Consider the following 25,869-nt stretch of genomic DNA (forward strand, 5'->3'; position numbering starts at 1 on the left):
AATCGAAGGGACTGCCGACCTAATCCAGCAAGAGGAGGGGAGGGCGGTCCTCTCCTACTTGAACACTCAAGAATGGGATGACATGCTTGCCACCTACTTGCCTGACCAGCAACCGAGGGCGCCTCCGCCCACGGAGCTCCAACTGAACTCGCAAACTCTCAGCCAATCGCCAAGAGAGATGACTAAAGACGAGCCCAAAGGCGGCATGACCCCCACAGAACAAGCTGGCAGTACCTGGGTTTCTCTCCTAAACACTATGCAACTGGCTGTCGAAGCACTCCAATATCAGTCTGAAAAAATGGACATTCACTCATTATTAAACACATTGGGACTCTTCACGGCAGGCATCAATGAGAAACTGGGGGACCTAAATGGTCTAATTAAGAGAGCTAAATCCGAGGTCCAACTTAGCTGCGGTTGCAGCTACATAGTTGACAAACTATCCACTCTTCCCGCAATGATAAATAGCATTCTAGAGGATATGAGTAATGCAACCTCTTGATCCACAAGCAAGCTCCCGGGTAGTAGCCATACAACACTGGTTATGGCTGAAGGCCAACAAGTAAATCGGATCCATAGGGAGCCACAGCAATGGAACCCGCAGGCGAGCCCTGACACCACCTCCTGGGAAGGTAGGAGTGCTCAGCGAATCGATGGCAGAACCTCTAGAAGGAGCTCAATCCCCGAAGCTCAATTCCAAACAATGCCATCAACAGAAAAAGGAAAGTGCGCTATTTGAAAACTACTTCAAATCCAACAACCTACTTTCCCATCTTCTCTGGACAACACACAAAATTGGATATCAAATCACACTCCTTAAGCACTCAAAACAAGGCCCAGTCACTTTCCAACAATCCCAACAACCCATCTGAACAAGGAGACATCTCGCCTAAATTGAATATCGACTGGGCACTCTCGGAAAATGGGAAAGAAAATGGAAAAGGGTACACCGCTAAGTCACCACTCAAAAAGGCCCCGCTGGGTAGTTGCCAACAGCCGCCGCAAAGCTTGGATCTCACCGGAGGGTCCCCCTCTATACCACTAATCCCTGAACAGCCTCGACAGCCAGCTGTAACGGAGGGACACACACTGGCACTAGTGCTGGCAGCTTCAATGAGAAGCGAGACACAAGAATTTAAGCAAGGTGGTGGAGAACACTCCGATAACAAAACTAGGCCGAATCAAAATACATTGTTAAATGAGGGAAACCAGACTTAGGCAACCCAGGAAGAACAGAACACAGTGCAAGTCTCAAAGCAGGCATGTTCTGGGCTAACAACAACTGAGACAAAGCCAAGGAATGCAACATCGAGATCACCAATTAAGGGAGTGGAAATCCAGCCAAAGGAAGAAATTAGCCTCACCTGCCAACCTGGAACAACGGCGCTGGTCATTGACCAACCACAGGCAATACAACTACCAAGAATCACGCAGCAGGAAACAAATGTCACGCTTTTTCACCCCACGTTTATCTCCAAAGGTCACCAGGACACACTGAACAGAGGAAATATCTTAAGGCTATTACAGGCAGTTCCAACTCTTGCTGGCCTGAGATTAACTGACTTACTCTCAATAGAGTTAATCCGCACAGCAAACCCTTCAATGCCAGAGGCAGAGAAAATTCTAGCAGAACATCGCATCTTTCAAGCCTGGGGCATTGACAACATCCCTTACCAAAAATCTGGGTACCCGCTATCCCTACTAGCCCCCATTTCGAGGCCTGCATTGACAAAACCACAGAGATGCTCAAACTCTGTGGTCAGAGGGGCTCTGGAAAGATCACCACAACAGAGGCCAACGTGCTGGCGGGCCTACAAGACAGAGCTTGGGCGGCGCCAGTACCTCGGAGCAGATCTTCACATATTGGCCCAATCACCTGAACCATAACCACTTCCGCAGAGGTGTATTGACGTTTCACACAGAAAGAAGGTGGAACAAGAGCCAATGTCATCTCACTCCGCTTATGGAATATTAACGTTCTATCTACAAAAATTCTGGATCTGGAATTCCTGCAATATGTCAAGTCCTTTGACATAATCATGCTACAGGAAACTTGGCTCACCGACCCGCATCACATACAAGGTTTCATGTGCTTTGCCACACCGGCCGTAAAGAGAGGCAAATTTGGACACCGGTCTAGAGGGCTGGCAACATATGTATCCATGACGAGCATAACATCGGCTGCACTTGTGGGCTCTACTTGAGCAGCCACCACAGCAGTCAAACTCTCCATCCTCCTCCAGGGCGAACACACAAAGGCGGTTTTAGTCAACACATACATTCAACCGAAACAGAAAGCGAAAGATTCAAAAAAGCGAATTGGTCAAGTACAAAGTACGTAACTGAGATGGAAACCTCAAACTGTCCTGTCTGGGTACCTAAACCAATACCTCTTTGTTACATCGGGGGCGAGGAGGTTTGTATCCAATGTACAATTTTCAACATTCCGATCCAATGTGCACCAACACACGAAAGCAAGAGCTGTAAGAAAAGCCATCTTCTGGCAGAATTAGAACACCTAAACCTCAGAGCTCTTAATGGTACATTCCACAAAGTCTCTCCTCCTGTTCCATCATACTACTCCTCTACAATAATCTCCATATTAGATTATATGTTTGAAAGCCTCTCACTGTTTCCACACATCCTGGGATTCAGAATGGGGGATAAGAGGGATCACCGCCCACAAGAAACTCTGCTACTAGCCACTGCACCATCTCCATCCAGCGAGTACTAGCTCAGGCCCATCTACACCTCAAATCTAAGGAGGATCAAATGTGCAGCGCTTAACGCAGTGTCCCTGGCAGTAGCAGCAATTGAGCTCTTTGTCACAAGTAACAGGCTCAAATGACCAAATAACCCAATGGGAACATTTTACTGCCACATTATTAAACAGTTGAGCCGCACCGCCAATCAGAAAAGATCACTCCCAGGCTCTGTGTCGGGGAAATAGGATCCCGAAAGCACAGAGACCACCTAAAGCTAGTTAAAAAATCTCTAAACAGCACATTAAGCGCTTTGAGAAGAGAGCCAGGGGCCTTAAGCGCCCGTTCACTTTTGAGGAATCAAAGGAACTCGCTCAAAAAACTGAAATGGGAAATTAATAAAGATCAAGAAAATGCAACTTGGGCAAAGCTTCTTCATTACATAAACCATAATGATAGCGTTAACCTTTTTCCAAAAGTGGGCGCTATTATCCACACTCCCCAGGAGGTAATTTTGTCACATATCTCAGAAGAAATCTGGGTTAAATTTTTAACTAAGCTTTTCAACTGCCAAACGGGAGGCGTCTGCATATCGGACACAACAGACGGCTAACAGGAGCACACTCTAGAGCAGGCCCCAATGAGAAGCCAGCTCCGAGCATGCCGGATATAGACGACATACCAGCATGCGAGGCCAGCGACCCTATGCCACTCTTAATAGAAAAGCAGATCGCAAAAGGGAGAAAAGAAGGGGCTCCAGGCCCGAACAGCATCCCACAGGCACTGTTCAAAGCTAAGGCGGCTGACTGGGCAGACATCCTGCCACCTCTTTTCTTTGAAGTCAGGCTATTAAGCAGACTACCAGAATCATGGAAAGACTCGACAATTGTTCTGATTTTATAAGAATGGCGACAAGGCCCAGCAGAGCAACTACCGCTTTAGTAGCAGGATCGATAATGAAGCAAAATACTTTGCGGGCACTGTCCTAGACGGTCTCACAGCCTGGGCAGGGGACAATATGTTAATATCACTAAATCAGACAGTCTTCTGCAAAACAGCAGGCACAACAACAAATATCCTCGCAATCTACCTACTCATTGACGCAGCCAAGCCCGCCAACCTCCGACTACATCTATGCTTCATCGACTTTAGTGCTGCACTCGATAACGTTGAGAGGGGCATACTGTGGGGGAAGCTAGCGAGCTGGAAAATCCCACAGGCCATCCCAAACACCTTGTCACTTCTCCACACAGACACCTGGGTTCTGGTGAAATTGGACTGCGGGATGCGCCTCTCTTCAAAAGTCCCTACAACTAAAGGTTTGAAGCAGGGTTGTGAGCTTGCACCCACCCTTTCAACCTATTCACGGCTGACCTTCTGCAAGCTCTTAACACCTGCAACTCACATGCACCCAATCTAGGAGGCAAAATATTGACCAATCTTATGTATGCCGATGTAGTGCTGCTCAGCCATACCTATATCAGTCTCCAACATCTACTCATCGGAATGCAGAAATATGCCACAGAGAAAAACCTAAAAATTAACTTTAGTAAGACATGGACAATGACGGTAAAATACAAAAGGTAACTGCAGAGGAGATGGCACTTGGGAGGTACACAGCTTGAACCAGCAGCTGAATAAAAGTACCTAGGCGTCATTGACAAAGAGGGTTGGTCATAGCAATATCAATGAAAAATCTTGTAACTAAACGGATGCGGCCTACACTGAGCCCTCTTCAAAAGGTAGTACAAGCCAAACTACTCCCTACGCTAACTTATGGCAGCGGAGCAATGCGGGGAAGCGGCGCCAACTTAATGAACAGCACTCTAGTTGAAGCATACAGAACCATGTTTAGCCTCCCTACCTACACCTCACCAGCTCAAATAAGTCTGAGTTCGGCTCATTAAAACAATTTCTGGCCAGACATGACACATTATCTGCTGGAATAAGATCTGAGCCTCCAATTCAAACACCTTAAACCAACTGCTATTGCAAGAACTCAAGCACAGGGACACATCCTGCGCAAGAAGCTATCTACAGCAATCTATGGAAACTGCCAGGCTCACCGAGCTCTGGAACACACAGCTCCATCACCTAACCTTAACACAAAGTGGTCTGGAAGTGAGTAAAACAACTCTGACTGGTGGAGGACAAGGCAACCTTCTCAGCTAGATCCCATGCTTGGATGACCCTAAATTCCTATAAAATACTCGCATCTCAAAAATACTTCAATCAGGGTTATCCTAAATCAATAAAAATACAATTCCTAAGGCATAGACTGGGCATTCTTCCATGCACTCTGCACCTCCCACCCTGGCTGAGGGCATCGATACAAAGCAGTTGCAGGCTGTGCGATATGGAACAAGAAGACATTCTGCACTTAATCTGCACATGCAAGGATCTGAAGCAAGAGAGGACACAGCTGCTAAAGGCCCCCTTCCAGCCGAAAGGAATTTGCACTAAGAGGCAAGCGGTGCTGTCATGATTTGACCCGGGGGCCACGCAACTGAACTGCAGAACGGTAAAAATGTTTACGCTGGCCGAACAAAAATTGCCTAAAATGACAATCCAATATCAGCAATGTTCATAATAAGCTGCCTGAGTAGACACTGGCTCACAAGCTGGTCACTGCATCTCTCTGTGGCAATAAGAAAAAGCATCTTTTTTATGTATAAAATATCAGCTGGTGCCATATTCGTTAGGTGCCATTACCAAATATGTATGCACTGTACGGCACCTTACCACGTGTACTTTTGGGTTAAGTGATGTCTTTTAACGGTTGCACTGCACCTTATTACGTGTACTATTGATGCACTCGAACGGATTCACCAGCTATTTTAACCATAGTCATGTACGTACTGTACAGCATTTTATGATGTGTATAATTGGTTTTACCGGCGCATAAGTTTTATTGGCTACTTTAAAATGTTGCAATAGTTTACAGTAACTATGCAAATAAAAATAAACTTGGAACTTTAACTGACTCAATCCCTTAACCTCATGTATTGTACTTACAAATTCAAACCAATGATCGTTGGTGTGTGATAATGCAGTTAATATACACATTTGGATTCAGGTGTTCCCTGCTCCTTTCCAACACATCTCGGTGAATGATTATCCTGAACAGATTGCAACACAGCCTATATAAGCGTACCTGCAAAATTCAGCCCGAACTGCAACATTTGAAAACTTGCATGACACCACTCCTTTTCGGAGGTGAAAAGCTCTGACTGAAGTTTTCTTAGCACAGAGACACTTCCTCAATTCCTGATGAGAGCTGCTGAATGGTAGAGCTCTCTACTCGGTCCACAAAACCTCGTATGGCCTTTCTCCTACATAGATAGTCAAATACTGCTTACCCTAACTACCTACCAGTGCCAGGGAGCACTCTTTCAAGTAAGATACAATTTTTTGTGTGGGAGAAAGGCTCTATGCACAAGTCTAAATCGCCTTCTCCGGGGACCAGGCTTCATGGCTTTGGTCGCAGACAAAAAGCCCTCCTGTCCTGCTTAGCTTAAGGCATGTAACTTGAATCTATACACTGTCTATCATTGTGATCTGAAGTCATGGATATAACCAACCTTCCCATCCCATAGACCATTAACTGGTGCATCAGTTGAGTAATTTATACAATCAAAACTTCTATAACGTTCACTCACTTCACGATCATAGCGCCTGGAGGCAATCTGACAGGTAAAGTGTTTTAACATTCCAAGGACAATAAATAAACAAATTGCTGATATCCTTACAAAACTAAATTGAACTGCCACTCGCTGGCTATTTGTGTAGAGAGGCCAGATCGTAGGATTCTTCATCCATCCAAGTGGCCACAGGCTGTGCCTGACACCTCCAAGGACGTTTCTCCTTCATTCTTGAGACCTCTGGCATTGCAACCAAAGGTTCTTGTGGATCAGATAGGCATATTTTGCTTTTGTATGTTACCTTTTAATAGCTCATTTATGTTCTGAAAATAGTTTTTGGCTTGTTTGTTTTTGTTATGTTTATTTTTTCAAGAACAGAATGACACGTTATTGGAATACTGGTACTGTAAATATCATATTTAATGATTTTCACATGCATAATTTATTTTTTCTTTAGGTTTAATGGGTCTTTTTGAAAAAAGGCGATTTAGAAAATTCTTATGCTACGTTTCTGGCTTTGATGAGAACGACTCCAAAACACTGGAAGGTGTTGATCCAAAGAATACCACAATGAGAGATGTGTACAAGAAGTTTGACTTGGGGCAGGATGTGATTGATTTCACAGGGCATGCTCTGGCTCTCTACAGAACTGACGAGTGAGTCAATAACAATACATTGAAAATGCTCTGAAAGGTGCAAGTTAGCCACTACTGTAGAAAAGAACAAAGAAAGGTTAATGTCACTGAAGCACTGAATGCCTCACACCATGTACTTCCAGTAAAGGTTTTTTATGTTAAAGGATTTGATATTGTTTGCTGCTCCTGCAGTTGTTGGATATTTCTGGCAAAGGCATGTGGAGGATGCTGCACTGACAACCCTGCTGAAGTTGTTCGTTGCATACTGCAATCCCTCTGTGCGTATGTTGAATCCCTCTATTATGTTGGAAGTGACGAGCAGTGTCTTGTAATCTCAAAAGCATTGTGGTTGGCATCAAGTATCCATTTTCTGGTCTATTTGCCTCTTTGTCCGTTCTGCTGAATAATTAGTACTATTCTTTCTCCTTTCCTTAACTTACTGTAGGGTACTTTGTGCCCCCTAATGCCTCAATGGAAACTGCTTTCATTGTTTGAAATAGTGTGAAGATTACAGATAAACACCCATTACATATGTTTACTGTAAAACAGTTGCTTCCCCTGACGTGTGTATAGAGTGGAATGAATCCCATGCTAATGTCTCCTTTTTCACCCATTGCTACAGTTCAAGTTTTTACAAGAATTATTTCATTGCTTCAGTTGCTCTTTCCAGTCCCATGGTACTAGATGACAAAATGCAAACAAAAGTACTAGCACCAGTGTCCTAGTCCATCTTTTCTCCTCGTTTTGTAGCATATGGCAGAGGCTCACAGAAAATCATAGTAAGTCGGTAGCCCGTTGTTTTGGTAATATATGTGGGGTGAGCAGTATTTGACCATATCTTTTTATGCTGCATATTGGTGTAATTTCTGTCATCTATGGCAGCAGTATTTACTGAAACTGCAAAAGTCGTAAGGTTGACAAAGGCACGTGAAAAAACTCAGTTGCATAGACTCAAGAGGATATTGAGTGTCAACTGACCGGTCGCTAAATGGATATGCACCACTGGCCCCACTAGCCCTATTTTTCAGGAGCACTGCATGGAGCGGGAAACATGCATGCAACACCACAACCAGCTACAAGACTTCACCATAGTTGTCACTTTCTTCACCATCTACTCTTTGATTAGTTCCAAAGCACAGAGACCGAAACGACAGAGAAAGACAAACAAATGACACCGTTTCCCTGTCCTTACATACACTGGAATATGTTTGAACAATTGCACTATTGAGGACTTTTTCAAAGGAAAACGTGGCTTATCCCTTCTACATTGCATTACTTCTAGAAGGGCAGGTTCCTCTGCATAGTGCTCTGACAAAGCCATTGTGGACCCCCAACCCCCCCACCCACAATTATCGCCCACCCCCACTCCAGCTCCCCCCCATATTGAAAGAAACCTATTTTTAGGTCTCGCCTATCCCATTCCGCAAGGAATGGATAGGGGAGAATTATAGTAGGCAAAAAAGTTCTCAAACCATCGGCGGATTTCAAACAGTTCACGTGAACACAAGCATGCGCTTTTCCCCCACATTGGCTTTCATGCTGGTTAACACTTCCAATTACCCTACCCCACCCACAAAGCAAGCCAAGAACATCAAAGCGACCGGCCGCTTTGAGTCCATTTGCCTCCCACCATCCACTTCACGCGTTCCTGTTGTGTGCTCTCCATTGAAGCAGGCACCACCGCTGCCCGCTTTCTGCAACCCTTCCTCCTTTTAGTTCGTGTTTGAGGCACAATAGGTAATATTGTTTAACTCTGCTTTTGAAGCACAACGCATATGATGTTATCTTTAGGCTATATTATTGGGGAGCGCAAAGGGTAAGATCACCTTTAATTGTACTTATAATACACACACCTACAAGAACTTTTATTTTTTTTAAATCTACCAACTTCGATGTACTTATTTCCACCACCGTGTCACGCTAATTATGTTTCCCTATTTTTCATTTATATTTTGAACGCCCACAGGTTAATGTTCATTGCATCATGCTGATTAGATTTTCTAAATATCTATTTTTGTAATACCATGTTTTGGTAACCTTTCAATTTACACAACTATAACCTATACTATGTTGTGTTTGCACAATTTTATAAGCACACAGGGTAAGGTGACCTTTAACTGAATCATGATATTGAGTGGAAACAAAATATATATATGTTTGGGTGCCGTCTTGGTGGTAGTCTTCCCAGCCTTTAATTAAGGGCAATTCACTGAATGTTTATGATAAGAGACAGAACGTATTTGCGGCTCCGATAGTGATCATTCGTGCTATGCATCACCATTTACAACACAAGTAACATTCTTGAGTCCCTTTTCACACCTAAATCCATCTCCAACCCTTCTTGCATAAACTACAATAAGGTGTGAACGCTTTACAAATGGCTGGCATACAGGCAGCTGACGAGCTCAGTGTCTGTAACCTCTGCCCCACAAAGTCAACAGCATCGCGTTACCAGGCTCATTCATGTTTAAACATAAGCTGCTGTTCCTGTTCAATGCAGCGGGAAGCCTTGTGTTCCAAATTTGGTGATGGTTGTGTCTTTTCACAGCTTGTTTTTGTTCTAGCCATGGCACAGACACTGCGCTTTATATTTTAAGCACAGCGCCCCTTTTAATGGTTTCCTGCCTCGGCTACGGATTTAGCTTAACTTAAAGTGCACGTACTTCGAACTTACTCAAAGGAATGCGCTGCCCCGCCCCCGCAATGCTGAGAGCTTGTTTTCCAATGCCCCCCTCCTACCCTCCACCACTGCCAGGTCAGAGGAAGATACCTCCCCTAAACCTGCCTGCCACCAAACCGATGGACAATGCTTCAAAGGCTTCAGCCCTCCACTCAAACCTGCCTGCCCTGTAGGATACCAACGGACGCGGCTTCAAAGCGCTTCAGTGCTCCACTTAGCCAAGCGCGCGGCACTGGCACAGTTTCCGTCATTCCTTCTTCTTAGCGGTCACCATGGCACAAGCGCCGCGATTTATATTTTAGCACAGCGCCCACTTTTGAAATTTATTTTATAGTTTCCGGACTCGTGATTTTTTAGGTCGAGCAGACTACTCTCAATGCGTGAGCATTGAGAGTCTGCTACAGACCTAATGTGGCCCGTATTCAGGAGAGTGGACAGCTACCAGACGCGCGCTTTGACGAGGTCAGATTTCACCTCGGGAGCGAGCGTCTGGTAGCTGCGCATGCGCGAATCAAATCCCTTGCTCACACACACACAGGCAGCCCCCACCCCTCTGCATGCACGCACACACACAGGCGCGCGCATGCACACGCAGGCATACGACACACATACAGGCACACATACAGGCACACTATCCCCTACCTCGCATTCTCTCTCAATCACACAGTCACGCATGCGCACACACATTCCCACACGCACACACGCGCGCACACACTCCCCCTCCCCCACCACTCCCAGGCATACACACAGGCACGCACGCACGCACTTCACTTCAGCCCTGGGCCCCACTCACCGACTGCGCTCTTCCGGCGGGCTCCTCTCGCGCTCCGCGCCTCACGGCGCGTCTCGTCTCCTCTTCACAATCGGGGCTCCCTCAGGTCCGAGGAGCCCCACAACAGACGCCACACTACTCCTTCTCCCCGGCCCCCTCCTGGGGACCCGGGCTGATTCGGACAGGCAGGGCGCTCCATGCGCCGGCAGCTCGCGGACCTCGGGAGGCGGGACTTCCGGTCGGCCGCAACCGGATTGGCCGGCCGGCCAAGAGCTTCCGGGTCGCCGCGGGACTTGTTTGTTTAATGAGTTTCTCTCGCTGCAGGCACGACATGGGCTACTTCAGCTGGTTTCACTTTGTGCTGGCGAATCCATTGCTTCGCCTCCTGTTCTGGTGCGGATACCGGCCCGGTGCGTTGGTTAGGTCACAAGGACCGATCTAGGATGGTTTGGAGGGTGACGGCGCACACTTTCATCATTATTTTTAAATTACTGCAGGGGCGCCGTGCTTTGTATTAGCACTGCGCCTGCTTTTATAAAAAAAAATTCTCTCCTCGGAAACGTGCCTTTGTGCCGCCATTCACATGTTAAATTATATACACGGGTGCCGTACTTTTTATTTTAGCACAGCGTCCGCTTTCAGCATTATTTTTAAATTACTGCACAGGCGCCGTGCTTTGTATTAGCACAGCGCCCGCTTTTATATTTTTTACACATTGTGCTCACGAACCCATCGCCTCTCCTCGTTCCTGTTGCTATGCGGGCTCTGATCAGCTGTTTGATTGTCCTAAGCTACTCTTCGAATGCCCAGCTGCTCATCCCCAGGATCCACTCATTTGCTCCACACTTCAGCGCAGTTTGAAAAAGCCAATCAGGAGGGCACTGTGGGTGGAGCTGCCATGCTTTGCCTGGAGGCTCTTCACAGAGCAACGATTGAAACTACAGTCATCATCCCGCTGCAGCTTCAGTGTGGGTCTACCTGTAGGCCATTTCAGAGGGTGAATGTACAGGGTCCGAAGCTACAGAAGTCCTATATTGTGATATTAAAGTCCACAGCTGAATTTGGTAAACTGATTCAATAATGATATACTTTGATATACAAAAATGAAGTGCAGAAATCTTGTGCCACTGTTATAAAATAAATCATTTATTTTCCAGTACAAGCACATTTAATATTTCCCTTCAAAAACAAGAAAACATAAAAATAATACTTTGGTAAAAGGATTTGCTATTTTGTATAGGCACACTTGTGCTCTGTTTCCTATAACAGTTACATTTCATTGGAAAGATGTCCGCCAAATGTTAATATACATGTGTCATCCTAGTCCTCTTACTGTGTATATTATAACGCATGCTGTGCTGTCAATCGGAGTGCCGCTCACTGAAAAAAAGTCCCAGGAATGTATAGAATAACACTTCGCTTTAGTCTTTACTGGCCGAGGGTGGAACTTTCTAAACGTTTCTTTGACTGTGGAGACATTTTATTAGGAAGTGATTCATCAGTTCCTACTTGTTGGGTCTCGCTGGTAATGCATCCAAAGGATGCATGTGTCCAGCTGGCTGGGTCTCGCTGGTAATGCATCCAAAGGATGCATGTGTCCAGCTGGAGACGTATAGTTATCAGTCTGGGGTAAGCAGGGACAAGAAAGTGGTCTGCGCTTTTTTCCTGGATTTGTGTGCGCGAACGCGCACGTTCCGTCCTGCGCTGCGCCGTGCACTTCCCTCCCATACTCCCAGCAAGCCAGCCTAACGCGCATGCATGCACACAGACACACACACGCGCGCACACGGACTTACACAGACACGCAGGCACCCAGACAGGCACCCAGACAGGCAACCCCCTCCTCCTCCCCCACAGTCACACACGCATACACACAGACTCCAAGACACACGCACGCACGCATACACAGCCCGCCGCCGCGCGCGCACACACATGCCCCCCCCGCCCTCGCAGGCCAGCAACAAAGCGAAGCCCCACTCACCGGCTTCCTTGGTGCAGCGGCTCTCACCGGCAGCAGGACTCTTCCTCCCTTCTTCGGCACCGGGGCGCAGAGTAGGCTCCTGCCTGCTCCGGTGCTCCAAACAATCGCGGCTCTTCCGTGGGAGGCGGGGTAGGCTCCCGCCCTCCTACTTCCTGTTTCCGGTTGTCCCGCCCGGCCTGCCTGACTTCCTGGTCGCAGGCCGGCGGCGCGAGCTCTGGACGGACTGCAGCACGCGGAGATTTCCCTGCCCTCGCAGTTGTTGTAAGGTAAGAGAATACTGCAACGAATGCTTAACTTGTTTAAATCGGGGGCTCTAACATGTGTATCCTTGTGTGTTTCAGTTGCCATTGCTTCTGCTTACAGGTTTCAGAAAATCATGAGTTACGTGCCAATGCCAAGCGCGCTTTTCCTGTTTGGTCATTTCTTCAGTAGGCTTATGGTGTTTATTTTGATTTTGATTTTACTGTGCAGTGTTGGAACCTTTTTTCGAAATTAAGATATAAAAAAAGACTATTATGGTGAGACGTTTCAGGAGGCTTGCGAATTCTCAGCAGTCATTGAAGAGAGTTTAGGAAAAGAATTGTGGCCTTTTAGAGTAATGAGAATTAGCTTCAAGGAAGAAGTTGATCCAACTAAGTGTTCGTCCTTCACGAAGTTTGGCATTCATTTTCACCCATTATGAAGTTTGGCATTAATTATTCATTCAATGTTGTCTCTGCTAATTAGCTCAGGGACCTCCGCTCCGTAACATTTTGTGAACCCACAGATTCGCAAGCAGAGGACGGGGAATAGCGATTCGATTGAAGTGCACCGGTTTTCATAAGCACTTTGTCCACCTTGCACGCCTGATGCCCATCTGCTGAAGTAGGAGTCCAAGCACAATCGGCCCTTTCTATGCCCCAGCACCACATGACTACTCTGGTTCAGCGCGTGAGTCTCGAGCCTTCGTCAAATCCACCAGTCAGAACGGAAGCGTATAACCCCCTCACTAATGGCCGCATTTCCTCATTCCGGGTAAAATGTGCTCACCACGCGCACATCTAATGAACGCATTCGAGCGTCTGGCAAATACTCTTACTGAAATCATCAATCAGCGATTTAAGCCGACGAGCTCATTTGGTACAGCAGAGACCCAGTTAAAGCTGTTACTTAAAGCAGTCATTTCAAAGCGCCTTCCCCCCCTGCCATATGCTCGCCCTCAATTTATGAATGGCGATAACATATCAAATGCAGTTAAGGAGCTTTTCCGTTTGCATGAATTCTGAGGGCTTGGTGTTTCGTATCTCCAGCGACCATGTAAATACAAAACATATTGCTTTACAAATGCTATAGGTATCATATTTGCGAAAGTTATAACTATTGGCATTGTAAATGACAAAGCTATTAATTTAGCTATTTAAAAAAAAAAACATAAATAAAAACTTTGCCATTTACAATACCAATAGCTCAAACTTTCCTAATGCGAGACCTATTGCATTGCAAATGCTTGTTTTCTTTGTTGGTCTAGCCATGGCACAGACACTGCGCTTTATATTTTAAGCACAGCGCCCCTTTCAATGGTTTCCTGCCTCGGCTACGGAATTTGCAGTTTTGCAGCGTGAATCTTTCTGGATTCACTATGCTGTGCATTATTCCGCAGTCTTGTGGTTGGGTCCGGAATCGTAGTCTTTTCTTTGTGTGTTTTTTTTTTTTTTTAGCCCAGGTGGGCGTCACACCTCTCTGGGCGTATTTCCGGTGACGTCGGCATGCTTCCTGCGGAAGCTCCCACTCTTGGGCGCCATCTTCAGATTCTTTTTTCCGCGGTTGGGTCTGGATCGTTCCCGTTTGGGCTCCAGACATTTTTGGAGGAAGAAGAAGAATACAGAAATTGGAAGGAAAACAACTCAGAAGACTTCAAGAGACTTCATCAACCAAGGGCCAACGAAGGAGAAGGAGAAAACTTCGAGAACTTCTACGCCCGTCGACGAACGCACGACCAGGGGGCCCCCTGAGCTCTCAAGATGGACAACACGCCCTTCAAGTTCTGCCATAACTGCCACCACAAGTACGCGCAGAAGGACCAGCACCCGGTTTGCAACCTTTGCCTACCGGTCGACCACGGGAGCAAGGACTGCAACGCCTGCTCCGTCTTCACCCCGAAGACCCTTCGTGTGAGAGCGAGTCAGAGGGTAGCGCACGCCACCCTGCAGGGCAAAGCCCCGACTCCATCCCTTTACGATCTGGGGATGTCTTCCGAGGAAGAGGACAACGCTGCCGCCGAAGACAACGGCTACACGGTGGTAGAGACAGATAATAACAAGACTTCTGATAAGGTAGGAGACTCTACGGCCCCTAAACACCCGAAAGACTCTGAGCCTCGAAAGAACGAGGGCAAGGCCTCGAAAGCGCCGGCGCCAAAAACTTCGGCGCCCGCTGCTGTATCCAGGCCCAGCGGATCCTCTCAGAAGGAGTCCCCGGCGCCGAAGGCTGTTGAACAGCAAAAGTCGTCGAAAAACGTTCCCGAAAAGGATCGTTCGACTCCGAGGGAGAAGGACCCTCGACGCCGACCAGAGACACGAAATCCAGTTCGGCGACGAAGCCTTCGATGCCGAGGATCAGCTCGGCGCCGAGCCAACCGCCGAAAAGAGCGGCCGAACCGTCCGACGCAGAACACGCAGCCGAGATGGAGAAAAAGAAAAGGCGCCTCGAGGCCGAATTGGAAAGCATCTTGCAGCGGAAGAAGGAATTCGACGCCAAGATGAAGGTCTACACGATCCCCCACAAAACCAAGGCACAGGTTGTAGAGGTTGTCGAGGAGGAAGACTATGACGCCGAGGAACAGGCGGCTGACGTCGAGGAAATCGACCAGGAAGAGGAAGAGTCCCTACTATAGTTACGACTATGAGGAGGAAGAGGACAGCAGGACGGACCCCGGGTCTGCTCCCTCTGAAACACAGGATGTGGATTATCTGGATGTCGACACCTTAAGCCCAGAGGAGGCCATCGACACATATCCCTCGAGGCCCTCGCCGCCGGACGACATCGGGGCCTACAACTCGGTGATAAAGACTGGCGCAGCGGCATTCAGGCTCAAGCTCGACGAAGAGAAGCAGAAAGCAGACTTCCTTCTAGAGACACTGCTCCCCACCCAAACGAAGAGCCAGTACCTCTCCATGCTCGACAGCGTCTTGGCCCAGGGAAGGGAAGCATTCAAGGAGCCCGCAACATGCAAGGCGGTCACCCCCAGAACGGAGAAAAAATACAAACATTCGTCAAAAGACCCACCCTACATTCAGGGCACGATCTCAGCAGACTCAATCATCACAGCCACAGCAAGAAAGAGGGCAAACGTGCCCACTACTTCTGGGCCACCTCCAGATAAGGAAAGTAAGAAGATGAACCTGGTGGGCAGAAGGATTGAACGGAATGCCGCAACCCACTGGCGCAAGGCGAATTCCAACGCCCTGATCAACAGGCACATGTACCAGATCATGGAGGAGCTCGGTCAGTTGGTGAAAGACCTGCCCCAAGATTCCAGGCAAAAGGCCGAGAAATTGGTGGAGGAGGAGGAGAACGCGGCAAATTCTTGCCTCAAGACTGCCCTGGATGGAGCAGACACCTCCAGCAGGCTCATGATGATGGGCATCACTGAGAGGAGACACACCTGGCTCAGGATTTCAGGTTTCAAGCCTGAGGTGCAGCACAGCATCCTGAACACACCGTTCAACGGCGAAACCTTGTTAAGAGCACCAGTTGATGAGAAGCTCAGCCAACTGAAAAAGGATAACGAAACGGCAAGGTCCATGGGAGCATTGCAGTTCAGAGGTGGCAAAAGGGGCACCCCGTCACGAAGACCCAGCGGGAGAGGTGGAAACCAGCCAGGTACATCACACCAGGCTTTCCAACAAACGCACCAGGCAGACACACAAGTTCAGCATGGTCAGCATAAGCAGTCCTGGCAGTACCAGCCAAGAGGCCAGTCCTTTCGAGGGAGAGGAAATGGACGTGGACAGAATAAAAGAGGGGGTCAGCAGCCCGCCTCTAAGTGACTTAAAAAAACTCCGTGTGCGCACCCACAGAAAAGATCCCAGGGTGCAGCACGTACAGAGGGATCAAGTGTTACACAAACTAATCACCTACGACCACATAACACCAGTGGGAGGAAGATTAAGATTTTACCTCCAAAAATGGAGAGAAATCACATCAGACAAATGGATTCTCAACATCATCCAATTCGGATACTGCACAGAGTTGGAGGGGAGGTCAACAAGCAAAAAACCAAAAAGAAGACCACTAGCAAACAAACAACTAGAGCGTCTTCAGGAAGAAGCAAAGGAGCTCCTGCAGAAGCAGGCCATAGAACCAGTACCCTTCAGGGAAAGGAACAAAGGTGTATACTCAAGGTACTTCCTGGTACCAAAAGTAGACAAAACAATGAGACCCATTCTGGACCTAAGGTTCCTGAACAGATTCATAAGAACGCAAAAGTTCAAAATGACCTCCCTGCAAGAGGTGCTCCCGCAATTGCAAATCGGGGACTTCATGGTCACAATAGACCTCAAGGATGCCTACCTGCACATCCCAATGAACAGAAAGCACAAGCATATGCTCAGATTCACCATCGGAGAAAACCACTACCAGTTCATAACACTAGCCTTCGGGCTAAAATCAGCACCAAGGGTCTTCACAAAGTGCCTTGCAGCGGTCGCAGCACACCTACAAAGGAAAGGAATACACGTATATCCTTACCTGGACGACTGGCTAGTAAAAGCAAACTCATACCAGAGATGCAAGCGGCACGCACAAACAGTGACGACCACGCTCATAAACCTGGCGTTTTCCATCCATTGGAAGAAATGCTCAATGGAACCGGAACAAGTGATGATTTTCCTGGGAGCACAAATCAACACGTTGCAGGGCAAGGTGGTCCCCAGCGAGAAGAGGGCGAGAGCGCTAGTGAAAGAAACTCGGCTCTACCAGAAGGGGCAAGCTCGGACAGTGAGGACTGCGAGCAAGATCATGGGCATGATGGCATCATACATCCACCTAGTACCAAATGTACGGCTCCATATGAGACCCATTCAAGAATGACTACAGGGGCAATGGTCACAAGTTACAGGCCGTTGGGAAGATCTAGTGGTTGTAACGCACTCAGTGCAGAAGGAAATGACATGGTGGAACATGGAGAACATAACATGGGGAAAGCCTCTAACGCCCCCAACACCAACAGTGACCATCACCACAGACGCATCCCTGAAGGGATGGTGCGCTCACATGGAGGAACTCAAAGTGAGAGGAATGTGGACACCAGCAGATGCGACCAAGCACATCAATTACCTGGAATTGAAGACAATCTTCCTTGCATTGAAAGCTTTCCAAACGAGGCTGTACAAGCACAAGGTATTGATACAGACAACACCACAGCAATGTTCTACATCAACAAGCAGGGTGGGACACAGTCAGCCATGCTTTCAAAGCTAGCACAGGAGGTATGGAGATGGGCCTTCCCACTCAAGATAGACCTGCTAGCCATACACCTACCAGGGAAGGACAACATACAAGCAGATTGGCTCAGCAGACAGACACCGGCATTCCACGAGTGGGAGCTCAATGCACAAGAGACAAGGTGGCAGTTCGACAGATGGGGAACACCATCGGTGGACCTTTTTGCCACACGCCAGAATGCAAAATGCCAAAACCTCGCATCCAGACCGCCCGAGGAGGGATCCCTGGGAAATGCCCTATGGATAGATTGGTCCAGGACATTTGCTTACGCTTTTCCCCCGATACCGCTGATGCACAGAGTGCTCAGGAAATGCAGAACGAGCAACATGACCCTGATACTGGTCGCACCGCAGTGGGCCAGACAGACATGGTACTCGCAGATCATGGAGATGACAGTGTGCACCCCACAGATTCGGCAAAAGAAAAGACCTGCTCTCCATGCAGAACAGAGAAGTGCTGCTCCCAGAACCAGAGAGCCTGAGCCTGGTGGCATGGCTCCTGAGGACATAGAGTTTGCATATTTAAAACTACCAGAAAGCACCCTGAGGGTTCTTCGGGAGGCACGAAAACGCAGCACTCGGAAGTGCTATGTTGCGAAGTGGAAAAGATTCACAATGTGGTGCAGAAGAGAAAAGCTTCACAATAAAATGAAGGACTCCACAGTGCTAAAGTACCTCACGCACCTGCTCGAGAGGAACCTTAGTTCATCCTCGTTAAGAGTTCACTTGGCAGCGATAGTCGCTTACACAAGAGGAGAAACGTGCAAGAGTTTCTTCACATAACAAGTGGTGAAAAGATTCATGGAAGGAGCGAAGAGGATCGCACCACCAAAACGGGTGCCACCACCTGCATGGAACTTGAACATAGTCCTAACGGAACTCATGAAAGAGCCTTTTGAACCACTTCACAAAGCCTCCCTAGAGATGCTAACAATGAAAACCGCTTTCCTGGTTGCAATAACGTCCTTACGCAGAGTAAGCGAACTTCAGGCACTAACGCTACAAAAACCCTACATACAAATACACAATGATAGGGTTGTGATGAGAACTGACCCACACTTCATGCCAAAGGTTGTGTCCAAGTTCCACATGAACCAGTCTATACAGATACCGAGTTTCTTCCAAAAACCAGCCACTAGCGCAGAGCGAGCCCTGCACACCCTGGACGCCAGAAGGGCAGTCATGCACTACATTGAGAGAACGAAGGGACACAGGAAAACAAAACAGTTTGTTGTGTCATTCGCCAACAGTTTCATGGGAAAAGCAGTAACCAAAGAGACCATTGCACGATGGATCGCACAAACAATACAGCTCTGCCACAAGCGAGCAGGACAAGAACTAGCAGAGGGGACACGTGCCCACTCCACTAGGAAAAAGGGTGCTACAATAGCCTTCCTGGCTAACACACCCATACAAGACATATGCCTGGCGGCAACATGGGCTTCGGTGCACACGTTCACGAAGCACTACTGCGTGGATATACAGACGAACAAGTCGGACAAAAGGTGCTTTTTTTTCACTGAATGTTTATGGTGAGAGAACGTATTTGCGGCTCCGATAGTGATCGTTCGTGCTATGCATCACCATTTACAACACAAGTAGACATTCTTGAGTCCCTTTTCACACCTAAATCCATCTCCAACCCTTCTTGCATAAACTACAATAAGGTGTGAACGCTTTCCAAATGGCTGGCATACAGGCAGCTGACGAGCTCAGTGTCTGTAACCTCTGCCCCACAAAGTCAACAGCATCGCGTTACCAGGCTCATTCATGTTTAAACATAAGCTGCTGTTCCCGTTCAATGCAGCGGGAAGCCTTGTGTTTCAAATTTTGTGATGGTTGTCTTTTCACAGCTTGTTTTTGTTCTAGCCATGGCACAGACACTGCGCTTTATATTTTAAGCACAGCACCCCTTTTAATGGTTTCTTGCCTCGGCTACGGAATTTGCGTAACTTAAAGTGCACGTACTTCGAACTCACTCAAAGGAATGCGCTCCCCCGCCCCGCAATGCCGAGAGCTTGTTTTCCAATGCCCCCCTCCTACCCTCCACCACTGCCAGGTCAGAGGAAGATACCTCCCCCAAACCTGCCTGCCACCAAACCGACGGACGCAGCTTCAAATGCTTCAGCCCTCCACTCAAACCTGCCTGCCCTACAGGATACCAAGGGACGCGGCTTCAAAGCGCTTCAGTGCTCCACTTAGCCAAGGGCGCGGTACTGACACAGTTTCCGTCATTCCTTGTTCTTAGTTGTCACCATGACACAGGCGCCACGATTTTTATTTTAGCACAGCGCCCACTTCTGAAATTTATTTTATAGTTTCCTGACTCGTGTTTTTTTTTCTTTGTTGTTCTAGCCATGGCACAGACACTGCACTTTATATTTTAAGCACAGCACCCCTTTTAATGGTTTCTTGCCTCGGCTACGGAATTTGCGTAACTTAAAGTGCACGTACTTTGAACTCACCAGTTCCACCTGAAACCACTGACACAAATTAAGGACTGCTTAAAAGTCTTTCATGCTAAAGTGATGTCTGATTTCTATCTTGTTGAAACATTTAATAACCCGTCTATTGTTCTTTTGACGCGTCTTTCCAGATTACAGGAGAGCGGGAATAAATGCAGAGACCTTCGTTTTCATGTTTCTTTTTCAGAAGTGTTCAGGGCAGTGAGTGAAGAGGTGGCTTATTGGCTTTTGTGGCCTGTAAAGGTTGTAAATAGTTTAAAAAGACAATCCTGTTGGATTGTGCTGCATGTAAGACTATGTTGTGAGCTGACACTGGATAAACTACCAGAAGTTATCCAAGCCCAATCTAGGAAAGATGATGCCCCACACACAACCCCCCACACACACCACCCACACACACCCACACACACAACCCCCCACACACACAACCCCACACACACAACCCCCCCACACAACCCCCCACACAACCCCCCCCACACAACCCCCCCCACACACACACCCCCCCCCACACACACAACACCCCCACACACACAACCCCACACACCACACACACCCCCACACACCCACCCCACCCCCCTACACACACCCCCACACACACAACCCCCCCCACACACACAACCATCTATCTATTGCCCTCACTCTATCTGTCTATCGCCCTCACACTATCACCCTCAGTCTATCTATCTATCGCCCTCAGTCTATCTATCTACCGCCCTCACTCTATCTTTTTATCGCCCTCACTCTATCTATCTTATCGCCCTCGCTCTATCGCCCTCACTCCATCTATAGCCCTCACTCTATATGTCATCTATCTATCGCCCTCACTATCTATCTATTGCAATCACTCGATCTATCGCCATCACTCTATCAATCGATCACCCTCCCTCTATCTATCGCACTCACTCTATCTATCTATTGCATCCTCACAGCATCACTCAGCACCAACACAGAATCACTCAGGGCACCACAACATCACTCAGGGGCACCACAACATCACTCAGGGGCACCACAACATCACTCAGGGGCACCACAACATCACTCAGGGGCACCACAACATCACTCAGGGGCACACCACAACATCACTCAGGGGCACACCACAACATCACTCAGGGGCACACCACAACATCACTCAGGGGCACACCACAACATCACTCAGGGGCACATCACTCAGGGGCACATCACTCAGGGGCACCACAACTTCACTCAGGGGCACCACAACTTCACTCAGGGGCACCACAACTTCACTCAGGGGCACCACAACATCACTCAGGGGCACCACAACATCACTCAGGGGCACCACAACATCACTCAGGGGCACCACAACATCACTCAGGGGCACCACAACATCACTCAGGGGCACCACAACATCACTCAGGGGCACCACAACATCACTCAGGGGCACCACAACATCACTCAGGGGCACCACAACATCACTCAGGGGCACCACAACATCACTATGCGCTACCACAGCATCACTATGCGCTACCACCGCATCACTATGCGCTACCACCGCATCACTATGCGCTACCACCGCATCACTATGCGCTACCACCGCATCACTATGCGCTACCACCGCATCACTATGCGCTACCACCGCATCACTATGCGCTACCACCGCATCAGTCAGCAAACAGCACAACTCAGAAACAACACAAAACTAATCAGCACCACAATAGCAACACTCAGCACTCCAGCCTCCAACTCCAGCCTCCAACTCCAGCCTCCAACTCCAGCCTCCAACTCCAGCCTCCAACTCCAGCCTCCAACTCCAGCCTCCAACTCCAGCCTCCAACTCCAGCCTCCAACTCCAAATAACAAACTAAAAAAACAAAACCATAATCAAACTCCACCCTCCAAATACAAATCCACCAAGTTATTTACATAAGTTTTAGCAAATACCATAATACATAACAATAACTTTTTATTTCAAAATTGAATTCATACATTTAAATAAAAGCCATTGTTATTTGTAATATCAATACATACAAGTCACATACAAACAACACATATTGTATTACAATTGCTAAAGGTGTCACATTTGAAAAATTAAAAATATAGGCATTGTAAAATACAAAACTATTAATTCCTATATTTTGTGTATACAAAAACAAAGAAACATATCTACAATACCAAAACATCACACGTTCCTAATGCGAGACCTATTGCATTGCAAATGCTTGTTTGCACAATACCGTTAATACAGAATTGCCCCAAAAAAATTCTAGAAGTGGCTGTAAAGAAAATGTCCTTCGCAAAGTGCATTGTTGCGACATGTATGCCCTCTGTTCGAATTCCTGTGTCAATTAAATTAAACATTTGAATTGTTAAGAACTACTAATTATATCCTGCCACCATTTGGGGCAGTAACAACAAGAAGGTGATAGGTGGAGTGCTTGAATTAATCTCAATCCGCTGGCAGTCTCTCTGGGCCGCATTCCATCAATTTTTCTCCCACCATGACACTCTAGACAAGGGCCCACCTTAAAAAAATCAGTACCAACCCTCCACCTTGGGGGGACAGTCCGTCCTAAACTGCCAGGTGAGATCCCATCCAGAAAGGACCACAAGCAATAATAGACAGGTTTCAACCTTCTTAGATCTAATAAGTGAGGTGGAGTCCTGTGGCACAGTGAGCACAGGACCCACGTCTGGGCATACATACCCAATGCACTTTTTGCGTCCGAAAAGTGGCCATACAGAAGTCAATAGAACATGAGACTGCTGCTAAAGGGTACAAGACCGTGGATAATGGCAGTTTATGCTTTAAAGGAATCTAAACGCTGCTGTAAATCTGCAACTGGATACTCTTTTTGCAATGCTATATTCTGGGCAAAACCCTTGCCTTAACACAACTCATACGTTTACATTATCTGCACAAGACAATTTACACAGCCTCTATTGTTTTAGTGGAAGTGAAGATTACTTAAAAAACCCCATTGTGTAGCTTACTGATAGGGTTTGAAAATCAGTCAATTTATCCCTTGAATATTTGAAAGTTATTTTCCTCTGAATCATGGAAATAATATAGAAGCGTAAACCACGTTCTTCATAGACTAGCTTCTGATCTCTAACCTGAAGTACAACCTCACCAGGGTGACCCATCAGTTGTTCCAACAAAATGTGCAGAGGTGGCTATTGATACAAATGTAAACAAAGAATATCTGCTCTTCCAAATGAGAGATTTTTTACAGTAATGCAAATTATTATTCAACATCTAAACTTGCAGCTGAAAATACTTTTCTAAGCTTTTATTTTTTTGTAAGCCATGTTTGATTATGGAGACTTCTGCCCTAGAAGAGTTCCAGAATATGGTCTTTACAGTCCTAGCAATACATTTCCAAGAAATAGTTTGTGGTTGTAGGAATTTATTCTACCCAGACTGCACTTGTGAACTTTTTTTAACAAAAGTTGACAAACAATTTATCATAAAAGCTTAATATTAAACCAAAAATAATACACAGTTTTGCAGCGTGAATCTTTCTGGATTCACTATGCTGTGCATATTCCGCAATCTGGTGGTTGTGTCCGGAATCGTAGTCTTTTTTTCTCTTTTTATTTTTTTTGTAGCCCAGGTGGGCGTCGACGTCCCACCATTTGGTGTACCTTCGGGGACGTTGGCATGCTTCCTGCGGAAGCTCCCACCCTTGGGCGCCATCTTCAGATTCTTTTTTCCGCCGTTGGGTCTGAATCGTCGCGTGAAGCTCCAGAAATTTGAAGGAGAAAAGGAGAAAAACGCCGAAAATCTACAGAAAGAACTTAAAAAGACTAGGAGAAGAAGACCATCAAAACCGGGACGACTAAGGAGGAGAACTAACTAGAGATCTTCGACGTCTGATGGGGAATGCGCGCGCAGGGGGGGCCCTGAGTGCAGTAATGAACAATACACCCTTTAAATTCTGCTGTAACTGCCATCACATGTACGCGCAGAAGGACCAGCACCCGGTCTGCAACCTCTGCCTGCCGGTCGACCACAGGAGCAAGGACTGCAATGCCTGCTCCGTCTTCACACCGAAGACACTCAGAATCCGAGAGAAGCAGAGGATAGCTCACCACACGATGCAGGGCAAGGGCCAGGCACCGTCGCAGTACGATCTGGGCCTCTCCACCGATGACAAGGACAACATCGCCGAGGGACCAGATATCTCCACGGTCGCAGAGACCGATAAGAAAACATCAGACAAGGTAGGAGAGTCTACGACCCCGAAACCCTCGACAGGGCCTCGAAAGGCAGAGGCAGACTCTCGAAAATCAGTCTAGAGCCTCGAAGGGAGCACCGGCGCCGAAAACCTCAACGACCGAAGCTGCATCCTCCGAAAAACAGCCCAGCGGATCCTTCGAAAAGGACTCCCAGAAGGCGAAGACCGGCGAAAAGCCAAGGTCGTCGAAGCAGGTCCCCGAAAGAGGAACCTCGACTTCGAGGGACAAGGAGTCGAAAACCACTTCCACGTCGACGATGCCGTCGAAAAGGGCAGCCGAAACGCTCGACGCCGAGCATGCCGCACAGATGGAGAAAAAGAAAAGCAGGCTCGAGGCCGAGATGGAGAACATCCTCCAAAGGAAGAAAGACTTCGAAGAAAAGATAAGCTACAGGATCCCCTCGAAGCCCGCGACGGACGTACCCGAGGTAGAGGAGCACGAGGAGTTTGACGCCGAAGAACCGCCGAAAACTCTGGAGCCTTCGGATCAGGGAGAAGAGGAAGACGGATCAGCGTTCGAGCTACGACTCTGGATCCTCGACAGCTCAAGACCTGGACTGGCAGGAAATCGATGCCGAAAACCCGGAGGCGGCTGTGGAGACATACCCCTCGAGGCCTTCACCGCCAGATGGCATTGGGGCTTACAATGAGGTCATCAGGAAAGCAGCAGCAGCTTATGGGGTTAAATTGGAGGAAGGGAAACCTAAAGCGGATTTCTTGCTGGAAACCTTGCTTCCCACACAGACAAGGAGCCAGTTCCTGCCCATGCTGAAGAGTGTCATGGACCAAGGGAAGGAAGCGTTCAAAGAACCAGCGACTTGCAGATCCGTCACGCCAAGGACGGAGAAGAAGTAAAAGTTCTCCTCCCAGGACCCTCCCTACATCAAGGGGTCCGTCACAGCAGACTCAATTATCGCTGCAACGGCAAGGAGAAGGGCCTACGTCCCGACAACATCTGGGCCACCACCTGACAAGGAGAGCAGGAAGATGGACCTAACAGGCAGAAAAATCGAAAGAAACGCGGCAATGCACTGGCGGATGGCAAACTCCAACGCCCTCCTGAACAGGCACCAATATCAACATTGGGACTAGGTGGGGCAGTTGCTCAAACACCTCCCAGAGCAATACCAGCAGAGAGCCACACACCTCGTTGAAGAGGGAAAAAACATCGCAAACTCCTGCCTGAAGACAGCCTTGGACGGAGCAGAAACGTCCAGCAGGCTGATGGCTATAGGGATCACAGAGAGAAGGCAAGCCTGGCTCAAGATCTCAGGCTTCAAGACAGAGGTTCAGAACAACATCCTGAACACTCCA

At 47.7% G+C, this 25,869-nt stretch overlaps 1 protein-coding gene across 1 annotated transcript in view; it reads left to right on the forward strand.

Annotated features, from left to right (window-relative positions):
* Positions 1–25,869, forward strand: part of GDI2 (GDP dissociation inhibitor 2) — a 298,804-nt gene that overhangs the window by 138,735 nt on the left and 134,200 nt on the right. Inside the window, exon 5 of the mRNA XM_078677313.1 lies at positions 6,801–6,999. Within this exon, the coding sequence (XP_078533439.1) occupies positions 6,801–6,999 (199 nt within the window). The remainder of the gene's footprint in view (positions 1–6,800; positions 7,000–25,869) is intronic.

The sequence above is a fragment of the Lissotriton helveticus genome, chromosome 1_1 (assembly GCF_964261635.1).
Source record: "Lissotriton helveticus chromosome 1_1, aLisHel1.1, whole genome shotgun sequence".
Classification (NCBI taxonomy): Eukaryota; Metazoa; Chordata; class Amphibia; order Caudata; family Salamandridae; genus Lissotriton; species Lissotriton helveticus.